Source organism: Lonchura striata, chromosome 25 (genome assembly GCF_046129695.1).
Source record: "Lonchura striata isolate bLonStr1 chromosome 25, bLonStr1.mat, whole genome shotgun sequence".
NCBI lineage: Eukaryota > Metazoa > Chordata > Aves > Passeriformes > Estrildidae > Lonchura > Lonchura striata.
The window spans coordinates 6,486,707-6,506,313 of NC_134627.1; the positions used below are offsets into that span (position 1 = coordinate 6,486,707).

Genomic DNA, 19,607 nt, shown 5'->3' on the forward strand with positions numbered 1-19,607 from the left:
CTGGCACGGACTGGAGAAGCGGAGCAGCGGCAGCAGATAGATCGTGACGCTGTTCTTGGTTTTGTGCGGATTCGGGCTGGTAATTTCAGTGGTTTTGTTTTATTATCAGCGTTAACTTTGCGGCAGGTGCTGGGGAGGGGAGCGTGGCCCCTGGCTGCTGGCAGCGATGGGTCTGGCACGTCCCCGTGGGCAGCGGTGTGCCCGTGTGTGTGTGTCCATGTGTGTGTGCTGTGCACATCTGTGTGGGCACGGGCACGTCTCAGGCTGCCATGCTCTCATTTTCCTCTGATAACGTGTGCTTGTGGGTGCCCGTGGTTGCCTGAGGGCGACCATGCCAGGAACATGGATGTTGTTAGCCTGGCACATCAGTCAGCTGCCCGTGTTGGGGTGCCTGTCTCCCATGGATCAAGCTGGCCCCAGCTGTCTCCTGTGGATCAATTTAATTTTTCTAATAGTTTGAAACACAATCTTTTCTCTGAAATGTCTTTCCCTGTCTCTCTGGAACGTGTAACACTACTCGGGATATTTATCTGGAGTACTTGTCAGGCTTAAAAGACAAACTAAAGTCCAACCCCAGAGCTTGCTTTTCACTCTGTAGCCTCAGATATGGAGGAAACATTGAATAGCCACTAAAGCTTCAATTTTGACCCTGCAATGTCTTGGGCTCACTGACGTTCCCATTCCAGGACCATGTTGCTCCAGGGGGAAGAACGTGGTGGTTATAGTGCTTTCATGGTGATTCCAGCCCTCTTGGGACTTCTGGGGGTGCCAGTGTGGGGAGCCTGGCCCCACTGAGCTGCTGGGTTTGGCTTTGGCGCTCCTTTGGCAGATGGTGGGACTGAGCTTTGCCTGTGCTTGTTTTGGGTAGATTTCCCTGTAAATGCAGCAGTTGTTTTTATTACTGAGGCTTGCTCCAAGCAATATCCTGGGGGACACATCTGTGCCCTGGTTTCAGACCTGAGCAACACTGGGCAGGGGGGAACAGGGGGCTCTGACCTCCTCCAACAGCCTCAGCCTCCCCTTCAGAGTATTTTTAGACCAAGCTGTCATGTAATCTTGACCTCCAGGATGATGTGGGCTAAAAAATATCACTGCGTCTCCAGCATCAAGCCGAGGATATAATTTACAAATCTCTTTAGCCCATTCTTAATTATGCCTCACCTTGCTGCAGTAATGAACTGCTAACAAGTATTTTGAGCAAATGTGAACTTTTTTTTGAAGTTTCTCAGTGCTGATGCTCCTGGCAGGTGCTGGCGGCACAGAGGCTTTGATGGTTTGTTTCAGCACCCACCTGATGTCCCTGAGCTTGTAATGACTGCAGGGGCTGGGGATTTAGCAGATTGCTTTTTTTTGCCTTTCCTGAGCGGGATGTTGGAAGGAGTGGGCTGGCTGCTCCCACTCTCCTCCAGAGTGATTATATTAGCATGGCCTGGGTAGGAGTGGCGGAAATTACAATGAAATACTAGAGGTAGGAAATAAAAATCTAATTTAAAAATAATGACAGACGTGTGTCATCTCCCAAACCCTAGCTAGGCATGACCATCCTGGCCGTGGGGCAGCTGTGGTTGTAGGGGGTGTTGTGTGCTTCAGCTGCTGGGGAGCTGTGCTCAGGGAAAAATGCTGGGAGCAGAGAGAGGTGAGGGGAGACAAAGGGCTTTGGTCTCTCTAAAACTTGGGAGGGGAAATATGTAAGTAGATTTGGGTTTGAAAGCCCTCTTGGTCCCCCAGGACTTGCTCTGCTGAAGTCTGAGTTGATGGGCGCCGTTGGGGCAATTCCCCTTTTCCTCCTATCCAAGCAAATGTGGGACTGGCTGAAGCCCACATGGTTTCACTGCTTAGGGGTTTGGGGACTGTCACGTGCAGTGGTTTGGGTGTCACCATGGTGGTCTGTGTGCAGTGCTCTGGCACTTCTGGGATGGCATTGCTGAGAAGGAACGGCCCAGCAGGGATGGCCACTGGCTGGAGCCTGGCTCTGCCGCTGACCTACCAGGTGGCTCTGGCCATGTCACTTGTCATCTCTGAACCTGGCTGTCTTCTGGTGGGTTTTCTTGGCTCCCTGGGGGCTCTGTGCCAACCTAGCCCCGGCTGTGTGAGGGTGGCACCTGCCTTCAGGTGCTTCAATAATAGAAATCATTAATTTTTGCTGCTAATGGAAGAAATGCTGCACTATGAAAAATGTGCGTTGGCTTGGAGGCAATTCAAAAGGCTGGTGGAGACGGGAGCCCCTAATTTGTTCCAAATTGGTTATTTCACTGGAATGGTGAGAAAGCATCAATCTGAGGAGCTTTTCTCCCTTTTCATTTCTGTCAGCCGTTCCTCGGCTGTAATAAATTGGACTTGGCTGCAATTTTTACAATTTAAACAGTGTCCAGAATAAAGCTGAACTGACTGGGGGCTCTGGTGCACTCCTGAGCTCTCCATCTCTCGGGGGGACCCTGGCCTCTCCCCACCACCCACGGAGGGGCAGGCAGGGCTGTGGAGCCCAGATCAGGGTTCAGGGCTTGCCACCTCCCTTCAGCTGCCTCTAGTCAGGATGAGCCCAAATCCCCCCCAAGCCCCTCGGGACCCGTGGCAGAGGTCGGTGGGGTCTTGGCTGGGCTGCACTGGCCTGGCAGCACTTCTGGCTGAGACACGGGGGACACTGGGCTGATTGGGATCCCTGCTGCAGGAGGCATTCCTAAATGCTGTTTTTTTTCAGATCATTACCTGGCAAATGGGGAGCGTTGGGAATTAAAATCCAAAGGGAGTTGGGCTCAGTGTTTGTGGACAAGAGAGGAAAAGCTGCTTGATAGAGCAAGACTGATATCCAGCTCCTCAGCAGCTGATTTTGATATCAGTGCTGTGGGGTGAAGTTCTCTGTAGCTCCTGGGGAGAAAGAGGCAGCCAAGCTGCCTCCCAAGGACCAGGTGCATGGACTGGAGGAAGCCCAGGGAGCGAGATCACCCTGTCCCTGCTTCTGCTCCTTGACAAAAGGGCTTTGCCCTTCTCAGCTGCTGCTCAGAGGAGCCTCAGCCCGGAGCTGGGGTCGCCGGCGGGGAGAGATGAGCACACTCCCCCCGCTCCCCAGCCTAGCTCAGTAATCCTGTTGTGGCCATGTCCAGAGTTTGCAGGAATGTCATCTGAGTTTATTTCAAGGCTTGTTCCCTGCCAGCTGCAGTCACGCAGCTGAAGGTTGTGACAAAGCTGTGCAGGGGAACGAGGCACGAGGCTGCATCCTGCAAGCTGGCAGTGGGGTGTGTGTGAGCATCCCGTGTCACCAAGCTGGGGGCTTCTTCTCCAGTAGCACCCCATGGCTCACTACCTATGACCCACTGCCCATCCAAGCCCCTCCACAACCTGAGTGTGCTGGAGGCAGAGTCTTTGTGCCCACAGTGGTGCTGGAAGGGCACCCCCAGCAAAGGAGGAACAGCCCCCTGAGTACCCTGAGTTGCAGGAGAGCTGGGACCCAGCTGGGAAACACTGGGGTCCCCCACTGTGTGTTCCATCCCCTTCTCTGCATGGGAACACATCCCTTCCAGTGTCTGCACATCCTGCAGGCCATGTCCCTGTCAGATCCGCCCGTCCAGGCACCAGTCCGGGGGCTGCAGGAGTATTTTTAATTTGGCTGAGCTGACACGGTGCTGGGTGCTCTCTCCCACATGAGGCAGCGGCTCCTCGCAGCCTCCCCCCTCCGCCACACACGGCAGAGATTGAACTGAGCTGTCACCACCTTCGGGTGCGAGGGATGCAGCCGGGCAGCTCCAGGAGTCCTCCCTCCCTTGCATGCTCCCAGTTCATTTTGGGGGCTGTCACAGCTGGGGTTTTGGATGCAGAGGGTGAGCAGGGACCTGCAGGGTGCTGGGTCTTTCCTACCTCATGCCCTGTGATGGCCAGGGGTGAGAGGGCTGGTGGAGCTGGGCACAGCAAGGTGGGTGGGCAGGAGAACTGGGGGCTGAGCAGGGATGGGCTCCCTGGGGTCAGCAGCTCTGGGAACACCAGCACCTCCGCTTCCCTGCGGGAAGAGCGTGCGTCATTTCCCAGAGCCTGACTGGCTTAGAGCAAGGATGGAAACAAAATCTCATAAATATCTTTGGACTCGGGGATTTAAACTTTTTTTTTTGGGTAATATCGCTGGGTTTGGTCTCTTCTATTCAGCTTCTTATAGATGCAGTAAGAAACCCTCGGGGAGCCCACCCATGGATGTGGGGCTGGAGTGCAGGAAGGGGTGCCAGGGATCAGCCTGGAGCATCCCAGTGGGGTCTGCTCTGGCTGCTGGAGGTGTGGGATGCCAATGGAAACTGGGACTCAGATGGAAACTGTGGCTCATGGCTGCTGCCGCCCTCGAGCCGAGGGGATGATGGATGTGCTGGTGCTCCGGGCACCTGCCCACCCAGCATGGCACAGTCGGGAAAAATAGCAACAATTGGCTCGAGCCAAGGCTGCTGCTGCTGCATGGAGGTAAACAGGAGTATCTCCACTCCAGTTCCTTTAGGAAGGACGTCTGATATCCGGCAGCTATGTGAGGGCAGAGTGCTCAGCAGGGTCAGGGACATCCTGCAAATGCTGCCCAAAATTCGTGTTACAGCTTGAGGCTTCCAGCAGGAATGGGTTTACAGGGGAGAAGGGGTCAGTGGTTTGAGCCTTGCCTCTTGCATGGGGCAGGTAGAACAAGGGTGCTCTTGTCTGGAGTCCCATGGATTCCACTGCAGGGGAATCCTCCGTGGAGGGGTCCCAATGGGAACTGGAGTTGGATCTATCCACTGCTAATTTGGGGTCGCTGACCTTCTCCGTCCTGCTCTGGGTGCTGGCAACCAGGGAATGGGGGATGCAGCAGGCTCCTGCCTAAAAACTCATTAAAAAGGCTCAATCCTCTTTTCTCGAGGCATTAGCACAAGAATAAATCGGGTGCGTTTTCACCCCAGGAGCCAGCTCTGGTTTCACCACCTCCTGCTCTCATTAACCCTGGGCTGACACTTCGGCAAGAATGTCCCCAGCGCAGGAAGAGCCTCTTGCCCCGGGATATGTGGAGGAGCCTAAAGAGAGGAATTAAATGGGGGTCGCCAGACCCCCCTGGTGCAGAGCCAGCTGGAGCCAGGTACAATGCAGCTCCTAATCCAGGCGAATTCCAGTGGACCTTGTCCCTCCTCATGGCCAAACTCTACACCTGGAGAAGGGCGAGTCTGGGTGGGAGCATCCTTCAGCTCCCAGGCACAGGACATGTGCTGGGAAGCAAGGAGCCGGGTTCCCATCGTGGGTCCCGCGGGACACTGGTTGGGATTTCAGTGTTCTCAGGAGCCTTGTTTGCGGAAAGCAAAGGTGGCACAAAATCATCTTTCTGGAAGTAGCCAAAAGGCTCTAAATTTCACCTGCGTTTACTGCTATAGGAAAGCTTTCTGGGACGTGAAGAACCCCTCTGCTCGTTAGGGAGCCCTGGGGAAAGGGGCTGGGTTTCTTCCCCAGCCCTGCAGCTATGGACTGGGAGCACAGGTAAGCAGGAAACACCTTGTGGCATTCCCTAAAGGGCTTGGACTTGGATCCTGCCAAAACACCGTGTCCACGGCTGGGGTTCTGCTTGCAGAGCACATCCAAAACCCACAAACACCCGTCCTGGCCGGCTGCAAACTCCTGCAGCGTGTGCCCAGCTCTCAGCTGAGACACCCAGGCCAGGAGCCCCCGGGCTCCTGACGCCCATCGCTCCTTGGGCTCCCGGCAAGCGGCAGGACAGGCTCCGTGGCTCACCCTCCGCAGGGGCCGGTGCAGCCGCCACCTCCGCTGTCCCCGCGGCCCGGCCGCCGTGCCCGGCCGGCCGCCGCTAGTGGCCACTGCCGCCGTGGGCCGCGGGGAGCAGCCGTGAGGGAGCCGGCCCGCAGCAAGATGGCGGCTCCCGGGCTGCGCTGAGCGCGGGCGGCCGCCGCAGGCTTTGTTCCCGCAGCCCGGCACCGCGGGGGCTGCGGGGCGGGGGGTGCTGCCGCCTCCCAAACGCCCCGCTGCTTTTTTTGGTTTATTTTTGGCTTTGCGTTGCTTGGCTGGGTTTGGTTGTTCGGTTTTGTTTTGGTGTCTGTTTTGTTTTGTTTTGTTGGTGGTTTTTTTTTTTTTTTTTTTAATTAGATGATTTAATTTTTTTTTTTCCTATTTAAAAATCTGGGAAGTTTGCAAGCCCCCCCAGCCCAAAGCTTATGGCAGCCTTTCCATGGTACGTATGTAGGGGCGGGTGAGCGCGGTGGGCACGCCGGGCTGGGCGCTGGGGCTGCTCCGCTCACCCTCCGGGGCACGGCGAGACCGGGACACGGGTCAGGGCAGCGCTGATCCTCTCACAAGTAAATCCTGATCCTGCCCAAACTTCCCGGCGGGGGAGAAGCAGGCTGCTGGGGGGATCGGAGCGTGACCCCCATCCCGAGCTGCTGCCGAGTCCCTCGGGATGCGCAGGGCTGCTCCTGCCGTGGGCAGCAGCGCTGAGGGGCGCTGGGCTGGTGCCAGAGCCCCGCGGGTGCTGCGGGAAGAGGTGCCACGGCGCTCGGCTCCATCCCAGCCCCCGCCCCGGCCTCGTGCATCCCACACACTAATTGCTGCTCTTTTTTCTTCTCTTTTCAAGGCAGCAGCTTCTGCTGGAGCAAGTGCAGGGGGTGGCTGTGGGGATGGCTGGGGAGCGAATGGGGTCAGTGACGGGCAAAGAGCGCAGGAATGCTCCCCCTGGGGCCATTGCAGCCAGGAGCTGCAACAGGGATGGATGGGGTCGCTGCCAGGCTGCGGTGCAGGTCACTCCAGGGCCACCTGCCACCACCGTGGGGAGCACTGGCTCTGTGGGGGTGGGTTTTCGCAGCGCTGGGAGTCATGGTGTTGTTCTAACTTCTGAAATGTGAGGGCTTCTTTCCTGCAATGGCTCTGGTTTGGGGGCTTGATCTTCAGAAAAACCCCAGGTTCCTCATCGGTGTCTCAGCAAGTCATGTGGACTGATGGTATTCCCCACTTTTCCTGCTGCTCAGTGTCTGTGTTCTTTTTCCCTTTACATTTTGGTTCTCCCCCTTCCCCATGCAGCGCTGCATTCTTCCCCCTCCTCTCACCAACACCTTTATCAAGGCTCAGTTTGGATTTTCAGTCCGGTTCATGGAGAAATGTGGGTTCAGACTGAGCAGGCCTGAAGCATAGGGAAGAGATCAAGTGAATGCTTAAACCCTTCAAGTCCTGGTTTGGTTACATGCTCAAGTGCTTTGCAGCCTCTAGCTCAGTAGATATTTGGGAGCTTGGCCTGGAGTGGATTCAGTGTGTCACCTCCTGGGAGGGACACTGGGATGCCACTGATTGTGCAAAGCATGGCTCTGCTGCCATGGGACCTGCCATGGCTTCGGCAATTCCCTGGAAGAGGGACAAGCCAGGCAGGACTGAGAGCACATGTGTGCACCCAAGCACGTGTGTGTGAGCTAGCTCCCAGTCACCCTTGTTCTGCTCCAGAGCCCTGGCACTCACTGCCAGCAGCGGGTGCTGAATGCTCTTTTTTGGGTGTTTCAGCCAGTGCTGAGCCTTCCTCACCTTCCCAGTGCCAGCACAGTGGGGAAGGCTGCTCCGTGGGGAAGCATGTGGGTGTTCCTGTGCTGATGGGAGCATCTGTGTGTGCGCCACTCCCACCAGTGACACCAAGAGCTGCTGGCGGTGCTGATGAGATGCTTGATGGGATCCCCTCGTGTGGTGCTGGGGCTGTTGCACAGCCTGTCCTGCCCTCAGCACCGCTGTCACCATGCCACTGACGCTTGTGCCACCACAGCCAGCCCTGGCTGAGGTCTACAGGGCCCTAATCCCATTTCCCTTGTGTCTCTTTCATCTCCAGTCGGACCAGGAGAGTGGTAATAGACCTTCTTACTAAATTAAATGTGCACGCTGCTCCTCAAGGCACGGTGCGGTTCAACCGTAGTTGATTTCCCAGCCACAGCAGTATGGTGCCTCCAGGAAAAAAGCCAGCTGGGGAAACTTCCAATTCCAATAAAAAGTGTAAACGCTATTTCAATGAGCACTGGAAGGAAGAATTTACCTGGCTGGAGTTTGACTATGAGAGGAAACTCATGTTTTGCATAGAGTGTCGGCAGGCGCTGGTGAAGAACAAGCACGGTAAAGCGGAAAACGCCTTTACCGTGGGCACGGACAACTTCCAGCGCCACGCGCTGCTGCGGCACGTCACCTCCGGCGCGCACCGCCAGGCACTGGCGGTGAACCGGGAGCAGCTGGCCTTCGAGACCCGTGTCCACGGCCACCCCGAGCTGCGCTCACTCATCAAGGTGGAGGTGAACCCGGCGAAGGTGGCCGTCCTCACCACCGTCTACTGGATGGCCAAGGAGGACATCCCGGATGAGAAGTGCTCCTCCCTGCTCAACTTCCAGAAGTTCAACCTGTGCCAGGCGCTGCTGGCCTCGGAGCACAGCGAGTACTACCACCCTGGCAGCGTCAGGGAGATGCAGGTGTGTACGGGGGGCTGGGGGCTGCACCTGGGTGGCCGCTGTGGTGCGTGGCCGCCATGCCTGGCAGGGCAGGGACGGTGCCCGCGCCCACCGGCTGTGCGGGAGCTCCCCGAGCCTGCCTGGCTGCTTTGCAGGATGGAAGCTCATTGTCTCAGGAGTTCAATTAGCACATGCGAGCACTGAGGGTTTTGCATCTTCTGCCCTAAACTGAGTGATCAGAAAGATCAAGTAGCCGGAGAGTTTAAGAGGGATTTCAGAATTTTACAAACACTTAATGCCTGCTAAAATCAAATTAAATTTTTAGTGGGTCTTGGCTGTTCGCCAGGCTTTTCAGCTCTGTGTAGTGCCTTATTTTGCTACAGATAGACTAAACTCACTAATTAGGTTTCCTAGCCTGTGGTGATCCTTGCAGCAGAAGTTTTCCCTCCGAACTGGGGAGTTTGCCTGAAATGGGGGGAGCGTAAATAAATGAGTAAAGATGGAAAAAAATGTTGCTATTTTGTGCTGCTCCTGCCCTTGCTGGGCCAGTGAAGTGGAACTGTTGGAGTTGAATGGGGCAGGTGCGTTCCTGGTGTCCTGCCTCACTGCCAGCATAGGTGGGAGCTTGGGAATGGGATTTTGAGGGCTTGAGGGGTCAGTGCTGCTGGTGGTGCTATGTCCTGCTGCATCTGTGGGGCTCTGATCCCAAGCTCAGGACAGGAACCCCAAAGCTCTCAGCAGCTTCCCATGGTGTTTGAGCTGCCAAACAGAAGCAGGTGGAGAAAGCTTATTAGGGAAAAAGAAAGCAATTTCCAGCCCTTGTGTGTGCACTTAGCATAAGGGCTTTTCCCTGGCTCGGGGCTCATGTCCTGTGGGAGCCTGTGGGTGGGAGCCCACCCGCTCACTCTGTGCCCAGTGCTGCGCATCTCCCACTGCCTCTGAATCTCATTTGTGTTTCTCTCTCCCTCCCTGCACCCCTCCTTCAACTGGCCCAGGCAGCCATTGCCAAAGTCCTCCACAACGAGGACAGGCACAGGATCAAAGCCTCGCCATTCATTGGGCTGGTGGTGGACGAGACAGTGGACGTCCTGGAGCACCGCAGCCTCGCCATGTTCACCACCACTGTCTCCCCCTGCAGTGGGCAGACCTCCACCACCTTCCTGGGCAGCTTCGAGCTGCCTGCCGGGGAGGCCTCCGCTGTGGCAGGCAAGGTGGGTGAGGTGATGCGCTCCTTCGGCATCCCCACCATGAAGCTCACCTGGCTCAGCGCTGGCAGTGCCTCGCTGGTGGCTGAGAGGCTGAGCGGGGTGGGGACGGCGCTGACCTCGCTCTGCCCTCTCCTCACTGAGGTGCACTGCCTGTCCCACGGCACCTCCCTGCTGCTGGCCGAGAGCATCAGCACCATTGAGTACCTCCAGAAGTACGAGACCACCGTGGATGCTGTGTATAGGCTCTACTCCAGCTTCCAGGGAGAAGGTGATAGCCTGCAGGAGCTGCGGAGAGTCCTGGACCTCTGTGAGATAGACCTCGGGAGCCCCAAAGCCATCCATTGGACTTCTATCTTCCCAGCTGTAGAAGCCATCGACTCCTCGTGGCCCACACTGGTGCTGCTGCTGGAGAGCGAGGCGGAGCGCTCACCTGTGGCCCGTGGCCTCTGCGAAGAGCTCAAGAAGTTCCAGTTTGTGGCCTTCACCAAGATCCTTCTGGATGTTCTCCCCATCTTCCAGAAGCTCAGTCGTTTTTTCCAGATCGAGGACTTCGACCTCTCCATCTTGAAGCCCATAGTCTCAGCCACAGCCACCACCCTGCAGGCCCAGCAGAGCACCAGTGGCCAGAACCTCCGGGAGTTCCTCAGTGAGATGAACAAGCACCCGCAGGACGGCCGGGAGGGCGAGAGCCGCCTCTACTACAAGGGTGTTGAGCTGGCCAACTGCTCACAAGTGCACCTGAAACACTTTGAGCACCTGAAGGACAGCTACCTGGAGAGGGTGCGGGGCAACCTGCTGGACAGGTTCCCCAGCAGCGTCCTGGAGGCCATCAGCTCCTTCTCTGCCATCTTCAACCCCAAGTGCTACCCCCAGTCTCTGGAGGACATTGGCAGCTATGGGGTCAGCGAGCTGAATTTCCTACTGCAGGTGTACTCACGGGTGGTGGTGAGCGAGAGGGCCCTGAGCGACTTTCCCCTTTTCAAGCGCATCGTCTTCAGCCTCAGCCAGCTTTCCTTCAAGGACCTCTGTGTCAAGCTGGTCTACAGCAGCTCTGAGATGCATGAACTCTTCCCAGACTTTGCAGTCCTGGCAGCTATTGCCCTGGCCTTGCCGCTGGGCTCGGCCCTTGCCGAGAAGATCAGCCGCGGCCGGGAGCTGCTGAAGCGCGGCCGCTCGCGCCCTGCCAAGGACGAGGGGCTCTCTGACCTCATGAAGATCGCCATCGACGGGCCGGCCATCAGCGAGTTCAACTTTGCGTTGGCCATCGAGTACTATGAGAGCATGAGGGAGTCTGGGTTCATCGTGGCACAGGTGAAGTGAGCGTGGCTGAGCCCTTGGGCAGGAGCCGGGGCCTGCGGGCAGCCCCCAGGGCCAGCTCAGCGCCGCCTTTCCACATCACTGCTCGCTGCTGGGCAGCCGCAGTGGCTGGTGACCTGCTCTGTGCTGGGAAGAGAAAACAGGATCCTTTGCAAAGCCATGCTGGTGCCATGACCACCCCTCCCTCATGCCCCAAACCTCTGTTTGAATCACTCAGAATCCTGGGGCCACCTGAGATCCCAAATTGCAATGAGTTTTTTCTAGGGGTTTGTCATTATTTTGTTTTAGGGAGATGAAGGCAAAGCTCTTGAGCTCAAATGTCACATTGCCTTTGCACAAAGATACCCAGCAGCTTTTGCTTAATGCTCTGCAAAAAGATGGGATTTCTGTTATTCTGGAGCCTGGAGAGTGAATGCAGAAAAGGCAGCGCATCCTCCGAGCTCTGCGCCGACCCCAACATGCCTGGCGGTGTCGTGTTGGTGTTCCTTGCACACAGCACAGGGTATTTTTAGTAGTGGCATCAAGTCACGATCATTTCAAGAGCAAGAGATTTAGGGAATGATATTGTAATGGCTGAGGAAATAGTAACCTTAAATGCATCATTGTGTACATATGTGTATGTGTGTATATATATAAAAATATACATATATAAATATCTATATTAAAAAGGTCTATCTTAATTTTCCTAAAGTTTAAAGTGTAAAGATACCTAAAAGGACTTTTTTTTTTTTTTTTGCAAGGACAGAATAAATTATGAGCAGGGGTCCAAAACCAAGCAATAGCTAATTCTTGTTCTTTCCAAAACATCCTCACCTCCCTGAGTTCCCTTTGCACCCTGAGCACTTGGCAACCTGCAGTCTAGGAGAAAGTCCTTCAACAACTGCTTTTGGGACCAGCTGGAGGTTTTCAGCTTGTATTTCTGCTCTGAAGTGTTACTCTCTATCCCAAGGTGGGCAGAGCTGTTGGTGCCTGCAGCAGCCAGGAGCTCGGGGCCCTCTGCCCACGGGTGTGGTGGTCCCAGTGGGGCTGGGGTGCTGTTCTGGTGTGATGGGGCTTTGCTGGCTTTGACTTGGAGGGTTTCCTTCACTTCAGACTGATTCTAATCAGCAATAAACCCAGTACAGCATCATGAAGCATTACCTCAGTTGAATCCTGAGCACCAGGTCCTCTGCTGGGGCTGCTAAAAGCTGGAAATGGGAGGATGTAGCAGATCTGCTGCCTCACAGTCCAGGTCTGGTTGCTCTGGGAGTCCAATGCAATGCAATCTGTTCCTAGTCCAGATCCCAGAGGTGCTGGGGCTGCACTGGTGCTGCCATCATGGTCCAGCGTTGTGACTGGGGGTTGCTCCTCTTCTCTGGCCATCAGCCTTTGGCATTGGGGAGCCTCCTGGAAACATGCTTGGCCAGAGACAAAAGCTTTAAAGCCCCGCCTAAGGATTTAGAGACACCATCAAAAATTGCTGAGAACATCTCCCAGGCCAGGAGGGAGCCTCTCTGTGAATAAACAGCTCCATCTCCATCTGGCCTGGGCAGACTCCGCGCCAGATGCTCGCTGAGGCAGCGGCGTCTGCGGAGATGGGTCCTGGCAGACTCGTGTTGGTGTGAGAACCTGCAGCGCTGGCCCCGCCGCCTGCACAGGCAGCTCGGGGAGCTTCACACAGGCAGGTGACAGAGCTCAACAGTTGCTCTGCTCTGCCTCACAGGGACCAGGAGAAAAGCCTGCTGCAGGTGTGTGTCCAGTGGCTGTGAAGGGTGAAGGGGTGGGGGACAGGCTGGGGGCGACAGCCAGACACAGTTCAGGTGAGTTTGGTTAAATGTAGGGCTGGAAATTCCTTTAAATTCCAAGGGATCCCTACAAAAGTCACTTGTCTGTGGGACAGGAACTGGGCTGAGCTCCAGAGGGCTGGGAAAGGGCTGAGCCCCAGGAGGAGAATGTTCAGGCTCTGGTGTCTGTGGCTGAGCCCAGACATCAGACACGTGGCACCACCTCAGGGACTTTGTGGCTTTGACATCTCTTGGTCAGGCCTGGACCGTACCTGTGGACTGGGGGTGGCACAGAGACACCCCCCCTCAAACTGCAGCAGATGCTCACACCAGGAGCATGTGGTTCCTGTGCTCCTCTCCTTGTACCAGCCCCTTGGAATGCTCTGCAGAGCCTGGAGCATGTCCTGTCCAGGAGGACCAGCAGTGCCAGAGCAGCAGCATTTGCTGTGGAGGTGGGGGCTGCTCTGCCAAAGTGGGGGGAGACAGAGCAGGAGCTGTGACAAAAAGCTGAACCACTGGGGGCTTGTTCCCCCAGCACAGCCCCACCTGCTGCTGGCCGTGCCTGTCACCTTGCCTAAGGTCGTGTCATTCTATACAGACCTGGGACCCTGCCACTCTCCCAAAAGCAAATCTCCTTAATTGAGTGGCTAATTAATACCTAAAAATACTGCCCTCAGCTGCTGCTGGAATCTGCCCTGCAGCAAAGGTAAGGCAGGACCCACAATGCCATGGCCCTGTAACCTTGGAAAGGTGCTCCAAGAGCATCCTGTGGGTGCCCCAGGGGGTGTTGTGACATGCTGGGAGCTTCACTGGGGTGGCCTGAGCCCTCTTCCTGCTCCTCGTGGTCTTGTCTGCTTCAGGGACAAAGCCAAGTGAGAAAAGACCTGCCCATCTGCAGGGTCTCACAGGGGTTTCTGAGCTCTCTCTAACTGCCTGGTTTATCCCAGTCCGGAAATGTGTTTAATCCACAAATTTGAGCTCAAGGATGTGCCAAAGAGGTTGGTGTATCTTCTCTGTACCATTGGTGGGCAGCAGCTGCTGCAGGTGGTGGCCGATCCTGGGAGTCTGTGTCCCCTCAGCACTCGTCCTGTGCCTGCCCAGTGCAGGAGCTGCTCCCCAGGGAGTGAACCCTTCAGCCCAAGCATTAGCTGAGCTGCAGCATCACTTCTTGTAGTCACTGATTTTGGGGATAAGGTGATCACCCACCTCTTGTTCCTCCTATATATATTTTTTTCATATTTTAATATATATATAAATATATTTTATATATCTATATAAAATACATTAAATATATAAATATATATAAATATTAAAACACATATATACATATATATACATATAAAAATAAATAAATAAATAAATATATATATATGTATGTAAGTGTGTATGTATGTATGTATGTATGTATGTATATTTTATATTTTTAAGGCCAGTGCAGTCCATACAAATTGCATGGGCTGTGATGAGTGGCACCCCTCATGACTGAGCCCCAAATGCCTTCGCTGCTCTCGCGTGGGGCCCTGGCTGCGTGTGCTGGGGGGTCCCAGGGCAGCTCCTCTGGCGCCAGCCCAGCCGTCTCAAATGATTTGATGTAGAAACGCTGCTTCACGCCTCAGAAGGTTAATTATGCACCCCTCACCCAGTCCCGCTCGCTGCTGCTGTAATGTTATTTATTTATTTTTAAGCGGTTTCGCAGATTTCCCTTCTGGGCGACTCTGGAATTAACTCGATCAGTGCACGCCCGATGAAGCAAACTGTAATTCCTCCCCGGAGTCAGGCCTGGCTTGGGGATGGCTCCGGCAGAGCCTCCGCGTGCGCTCGCCCAGAAAGAGGTCGTTGGTGCCCGTGGGGCTGGCGACGAGCGCTGGCTGCTCAAATCCAGGGAACCTCTCAAACTTGGAATTTCAGATGCGTGTCTCGCATCCTGCACCAGGCTGGATGGGGTGTGGAGCAGCGTGAGGAGCAGCACCAGCCTGGGATCCTCGTTCTGCACAGCTGGCGTCAGGGTGTGGGGGGATGGGGGCTGTCGGCTGTCACAAGAGGTGCTGGTGGAGAGTGTTTCTGCTGTGGGAGTGGGGACTGGCCAGTCAGCCTCCCACAAGAGTATTCTCAGCTCCAGGGGGGTGGTGAGGTGGGGTTGTGCTGTGCTGGGTCAAAGGATTCATGATGCCTTTCAGGTGGAAAAGAGCCCAAACCTCAAAAAAATCCAGAGGACTGAGGAACATTGATCTTGTCCTTGCTGCAGGAAAAGGATGGGGCTTTGGGTGGGTTGGAGCAGTTGTGAAGCCATGTGGGATGTGAATGGGCTCTTCTGACTCACTGCACTCTAAAATAATTTCTTATTTATTGTGTTTGATTAGTTAATTTTTTTTTATTTTAGCTTTCTCCCCTCCTTGCTCCCAGAGCTGGGCAGGATCTCCCTCTGCCACTTGCAGGATGCTTTCCTGCGCTCATCATGTGTGATGAGTCCGAGTTGGGATGGGGAGCAGGCTGGAGACACGTCTCTGCTTGGCCTTCCTTCCCTCCTCCCGTGTCCCACGGGTGTTTTCTATTGAAACAGAACATTATTAATAACTCTGGGCTATTTTTAAACCTCACGCTGGAGCGCGTGGTTCGTTTGCGGGGGACGGGGAGTGGCGGCTGTGCCGCAGGAGTGGGGGCAGCTCAGCCTCTGTCCCCAGCCAAAACCTCACCAGCCCCAGTGAGGAGCCTTTGGGATGCTGGTGTGGGGGAACCCAGGGCTGTGTGGCTCCGTGGGAGAGCCCAGGGGAAGAGCTGCTTCCCTGGGGGAGGTTTGGGCACCTTTTGAGGCTTCGGACTCCTCCAGGTGCCCACGCTGTGGTGATTGCATCCAGCTTCGAGCTGGTGTGCTGGTTTGGAGCCTGGAAGGCAAAGAGGTTCCCAGAGCCACCCTGGGCTGGGGCTGCTCTTTGGGAGGGTTCTGTAGTCCATGGCAGATGTCCCCAGGTGCCGTGTCTGGTGTACTCTGTCCTCCTGCAGCGAACAGGGATCACAGTGCTAACTCTGCTCTCTCCCTCTGCCTGCCCAGGTCCCTCCGGTCACAGCAGCCCCCTCTTAGCATCGTTGCCCATCCCTGGTCGGCCTCTTCATCCCCCCTTGGACATCAAGCACTTTCTGACCTTCAGGCTCAACGGGACATCACCGCTCAACCTCTTCCCCAACTTCAACACGGTGAGTCCCCAGGGAGGAGAGGATGGGCATCGGCTGCTAGATCTCTCCTCCCCTACAGCAGGCCATCCTCTGCATGGCACCACTCCTTAAACCCTACCTGGTTTAATTCCTGAGGTCTTTGGCTGCTGGATGCCAGTTCAACATGCCCATTTTGCCCTTAGCTCAGAGAGGTTCCTGCCAAGCCAGCGTCTGTCAGTACCAGAATTAAAAACATGGTTCATTTTAACCAAGATCAATTGGATTTTGCCCCTGGAATCAATAGTAATAAAGTAGCTCTGGAGAGGAGTTCATTAGTTGAAAATTAAATAAGGAAAAGAAAAGAAAGAGAGAGAATGTGCTACAGATATGAGGAATGTGGCTGGTGCCATGGATATTGGGGGAGTCAGTGCTGAGGGGCTGTTCCCATTTGGGCTCCAGGTCCCTGACCTTGGACTACCAAGCCAGGTGCCTGGAGTGGGCAATGACACACATCTTTAGAGATGTTCCATTAGACAGTTAAATGCCATGGATGTGACCAAGGACTCACCACCGTGTCGGGTGTGAAATGGTTTTCTCCCCATGCTGCACCGCTCCCCCAGGCTGGTCCCAGCCCCGTGGGGGTCTCTGTAACCCCTGGGTGCTGCCTAGAAATGTTGTGGAGGAGGCTGTGTTCTGGGAAGGGCAGTGGGCCCGGGGACTGCTCCCCATCTCTGCCCCTGCAGCACTTCACACCAGTGTTCTGGGGTTCAGTCAATGCCCGTTGTTTTCTCTCATGAGCCTGGAAATTAAACTTTCCTGAACCCCCTCCCTGCTCACTGGCCTTTTGTGAGTGGCTTTGAGCTTCAACGTGCTCAGAAGGTGCAAATTATCACTGAGATCCTCACAGACAGCTCAGAAATTAGGCGCAGGATTCCTGTTGCTTTTGAATGGGATTCAGGCGTCTGAGTCCTTTAAGCTCTTTTGAAGCCCCAGCCCAGCCTCTCCCCGGGCTAATGAGCTGGAACACAGGACAGGAGGGGTTTTGATGCCATTGTAGCTCCTGCTTTTTGTCTGGACTCTTTTTTTAGTCGCTGGAATCAGAAGTGAACTTGACCCAACGCCTGTTGTCCTCTCCTCTTGGCTCCCACCTGCCGCTGCCCCAGTGCGTGTTCACCCACGGCTGTTGCTTTAAAAAAATCAGTAATTTGGAAAATGGATCTGGTACTTGCTGGAGCCACGCAGTGTCACACGGCTGCTGTGCTCCATGTGGGCTTCTAACACAGAGGATGGGTTGGACACGGACAGAGATGCCAGGGGAGGCTGTCCCAACCATCTGGGGACCTGGAGTCAACCACTCTGAGCTCAGACCTGAGCCCAGTGTGTGCTGCTGGCTGATGGTCCGGGAGCAGGAGCTGCCCTTTGGGGAGTGTCTGTGCTGGGGATGTGGCCAAAGGAGGCTGGGTGGGGTTCAGGGCGTGCCAAGTGGCTCTGGAGGAGCCAGAGCAGAGCTTCCCTCCCACAGGATGAAGGGCTGGAGCATCCCTGCAGCCTGAGCTGGTCTGGCAGCTCTGGAGGAGCCAGAGCAGGGGCTCCATCCCTCAGGATGTAGGGCTGGAACATCCCCGTCTCCTGAGCCAGGCTGGTCAGCTCCACTTGAGCCTCAGTGAGGAGAGAGGGATGGAGCAGTCAGGGTCTGCCCCTTGCTGAGGTCGCTGCCACATTGCAGCTGCTCTGCAGCAGGATCTGGGGGTTCCCCTGTCGTGCCCTGCATCTCTGGTGATGCTGTGGGGGCTCAGCAGTGCCCTGCAGAGCAGGAGCTGTTTGCACTGCCCAGCAGAACACTCTGCACTCCAAGCAGGTCACAGGGCTCCCATGAACCCAGCAGATGTTTTACTCTGGAGCCAACAAAACCTTTCCAAGCTGCCTCCTGTCACTTAGAGCAACAACCAGGGGAAAAAACCCCTAACAGCACTAGAGGCACGTTCCTTGCTCCAAAGGCCCTTCCCTTAGCTTGGGATGTTGCAAATCCCCAGGACCCAGCAGCGCCTCGTAAAACTCAGTCAGCAGACACGATCTGAAGGGATGCTGCATCCCTGTGAATTCCTGCCCCTGACCTCAGCGGCCGCAGGGAGCTGGGCACAGCGATCGCTATTTATATCTGCAGGAACATCCAGGGATAAATAAAGTAATGTGAGTCAATACGAATTGACTATAAAGCCAGGATCTCTATTCCCAAAGACTGCGGTGCCCAAAGCCACCTCTGTTACTGGCTCCATTCTTTTGGAAACCTCCAGGAAGAGCCTCAATGCCTGGCTGCAGGCACTGGTAGGTACAGCTGCAGCACAGCCCCTGCCAGCCCCATGGGAGGTGGGGGGACTTTTCCATATCTGAGAGAGCTGTGAGGGCATGCGGCAGGGAGGGATAAAGGGATTTTTGTGTTTGTTTTTGGGGAGAAGCACAAGGCGTCTCAGGTGGCACCACGCTTCAGATACGCTTAGTGTGGGCTGGAGCTGGGCTGGGCTTCTGGCAAAGCACCTGGGACCATGTGAGCTCCTGTGAGGGTGGGCAGCTGGAACACTGCTTGTGCTCCCTTGGGGACAGCAGGAGCAGCAGTGGCACCACGTGCCTTGGCTGGGGTGCCTGGGGCTGGGGTGAGGAGCCAGGTCTGAGTGTGCTGGCCAGCCCAGCCCCCGGGAGCTCATGAGCCCTGTGCCTGCCCAGAGCAGTCGCGGGTGCTCTGGTGGACACAGCTCCTTGCTGTGCCACAGGGTGGACTTGGCAAAAGCACAGAGGGTGGAAAGACCCAGGTTGGTGCCATCACCCTGGCATAACCCCAGGAGGATGAGAAGACCCTGTACTGGGACTGTTCAGCACCACCACTGTGTAGTTGAGGCTCAGATGTGGCCCTGCTGCCACTGGCTTCACTGGCAGGTTTGAGATGAGCCAAGACTGTCCCTGGCCTCATTTGTGTCCTTATGCCAGCATCTCCCTTTCCTCTGCATCCTCCTCTGATCCCCACCCTGCTCAGGGTGGGGATGAGCCCATGGGAGCTGGCAGTGCTCAGTGGGTGCCAGTGTTGTTTGGTGGGAGCTGGTGGGAGCAACCAGCTGGAGCCTGGTGGCTGAGACTGCTGGGAAGGTTGAAGACATTTTTCTTTCCTGAATGGAAAGGTGGGTGTTTCTCTGGAAAACAAGTACTGGCCCAGCAGTCCAGGAGCATGGGGGTGCTGCCCGCAGCACATTGCAATGTTTGTTGTCATGCGTGGAGCAGCATCTTGGCCATCTGTAGCTTCCTCCAGGTCTCTGCTGAACCCCAAATGCTTCTTCATTTATATGCCAGATAAGTGAGTAAAATTTCATAGCAAACAGGCACTTCATTAATCACCTGCTTTTACCATTCTGCTCACTCCTGGAAAGGAATTTGGGGTCTTGATAATGGTGCTGTTGTCCAGGCATGTGCCTCGAAGACTGATGCACCTGTCTCGGCAGTGAAATAGCTTTGCAGAGAAATACGATCGCTGAAAACCCCGGGCTCTTCTGACAGCAGGACTCAGATAAGATAATCTCCCTGTGCCACAGGGAAGGGAACAATACTTGCATTATAGATTGGAGCCACGCTCAGACAAAGAGGTTATTCTTATGTTTTCTTCCTTAATAAATGCATTTTGTTAAAAACAATTATGGCTTTTGGAAGCAGTTTGGTGCTTGGGCTGTGGAATGAGGCCGAGCCCTGAGGCGAGACAGAAGGGCTGGGGCCTGGCACTG

The 19,607-nt window shown here is 55.4% G+C and overlaps 2 protein-coding genes across 7 annotated transcripts in view; both read left to right on the forward strand.

Annotated features, from left to right (window-relative positions):
* The window catches only part of ZNF385C (zinc finger protein 385C), a 61,205-nt gene that overhangs the window by 32,227 nt on the left and 9,371 nt on the right, over window positions 1-19,607 (forward strand). For all 5 annotated transcript variants that reach the window (XM_021532883.3, XM_021532884.3, XM_021532886.3 and 2 more), the window contains one exon: window positions 15,743-15,885. In XM_021532883.3, the coding sequence (XP_021388558.1) occupies window positions 15,743-15,885 (143 nt within the window). The remainder of the gene's footprint in view (window positions 1-15,742; window positions 15,886-19,607) is intronic.
* Window positions 5-12,051, forward strand: C25H17orf113 (chromosome 25 C17orf113 homolog). 2 transcript variants are annotated; one of them, XM_021532882.2, is made up of 3 exons: window positions 5-79; window positions 7,802-8,426; window positions 9,401-12,051. In XM_021532882.2, the coding sequence occupies exons 2-3, from the start codon at window positions 7,908-7,910 to the stop codon at window positions 10,931-10,933; spliced, it is 2,052 nt and encodes a 683-aa protein (XP_021388557.1). In that variant the 5' UTR covers window positions 5-79; window positions 7,802-7,907; the 3' UTR covers window positions 10,934-12,051. The 2 variants fall into 2 exon arrangements, with proteins under 2 accessions (XP_021388557.1, XP_077644416.1); XM_077788290.1 differs by lacking the exon at window positions 5-79 and adding an exon at window positions 5,835-6,172 and having other exon boundaries at window positions 7,486-8,426.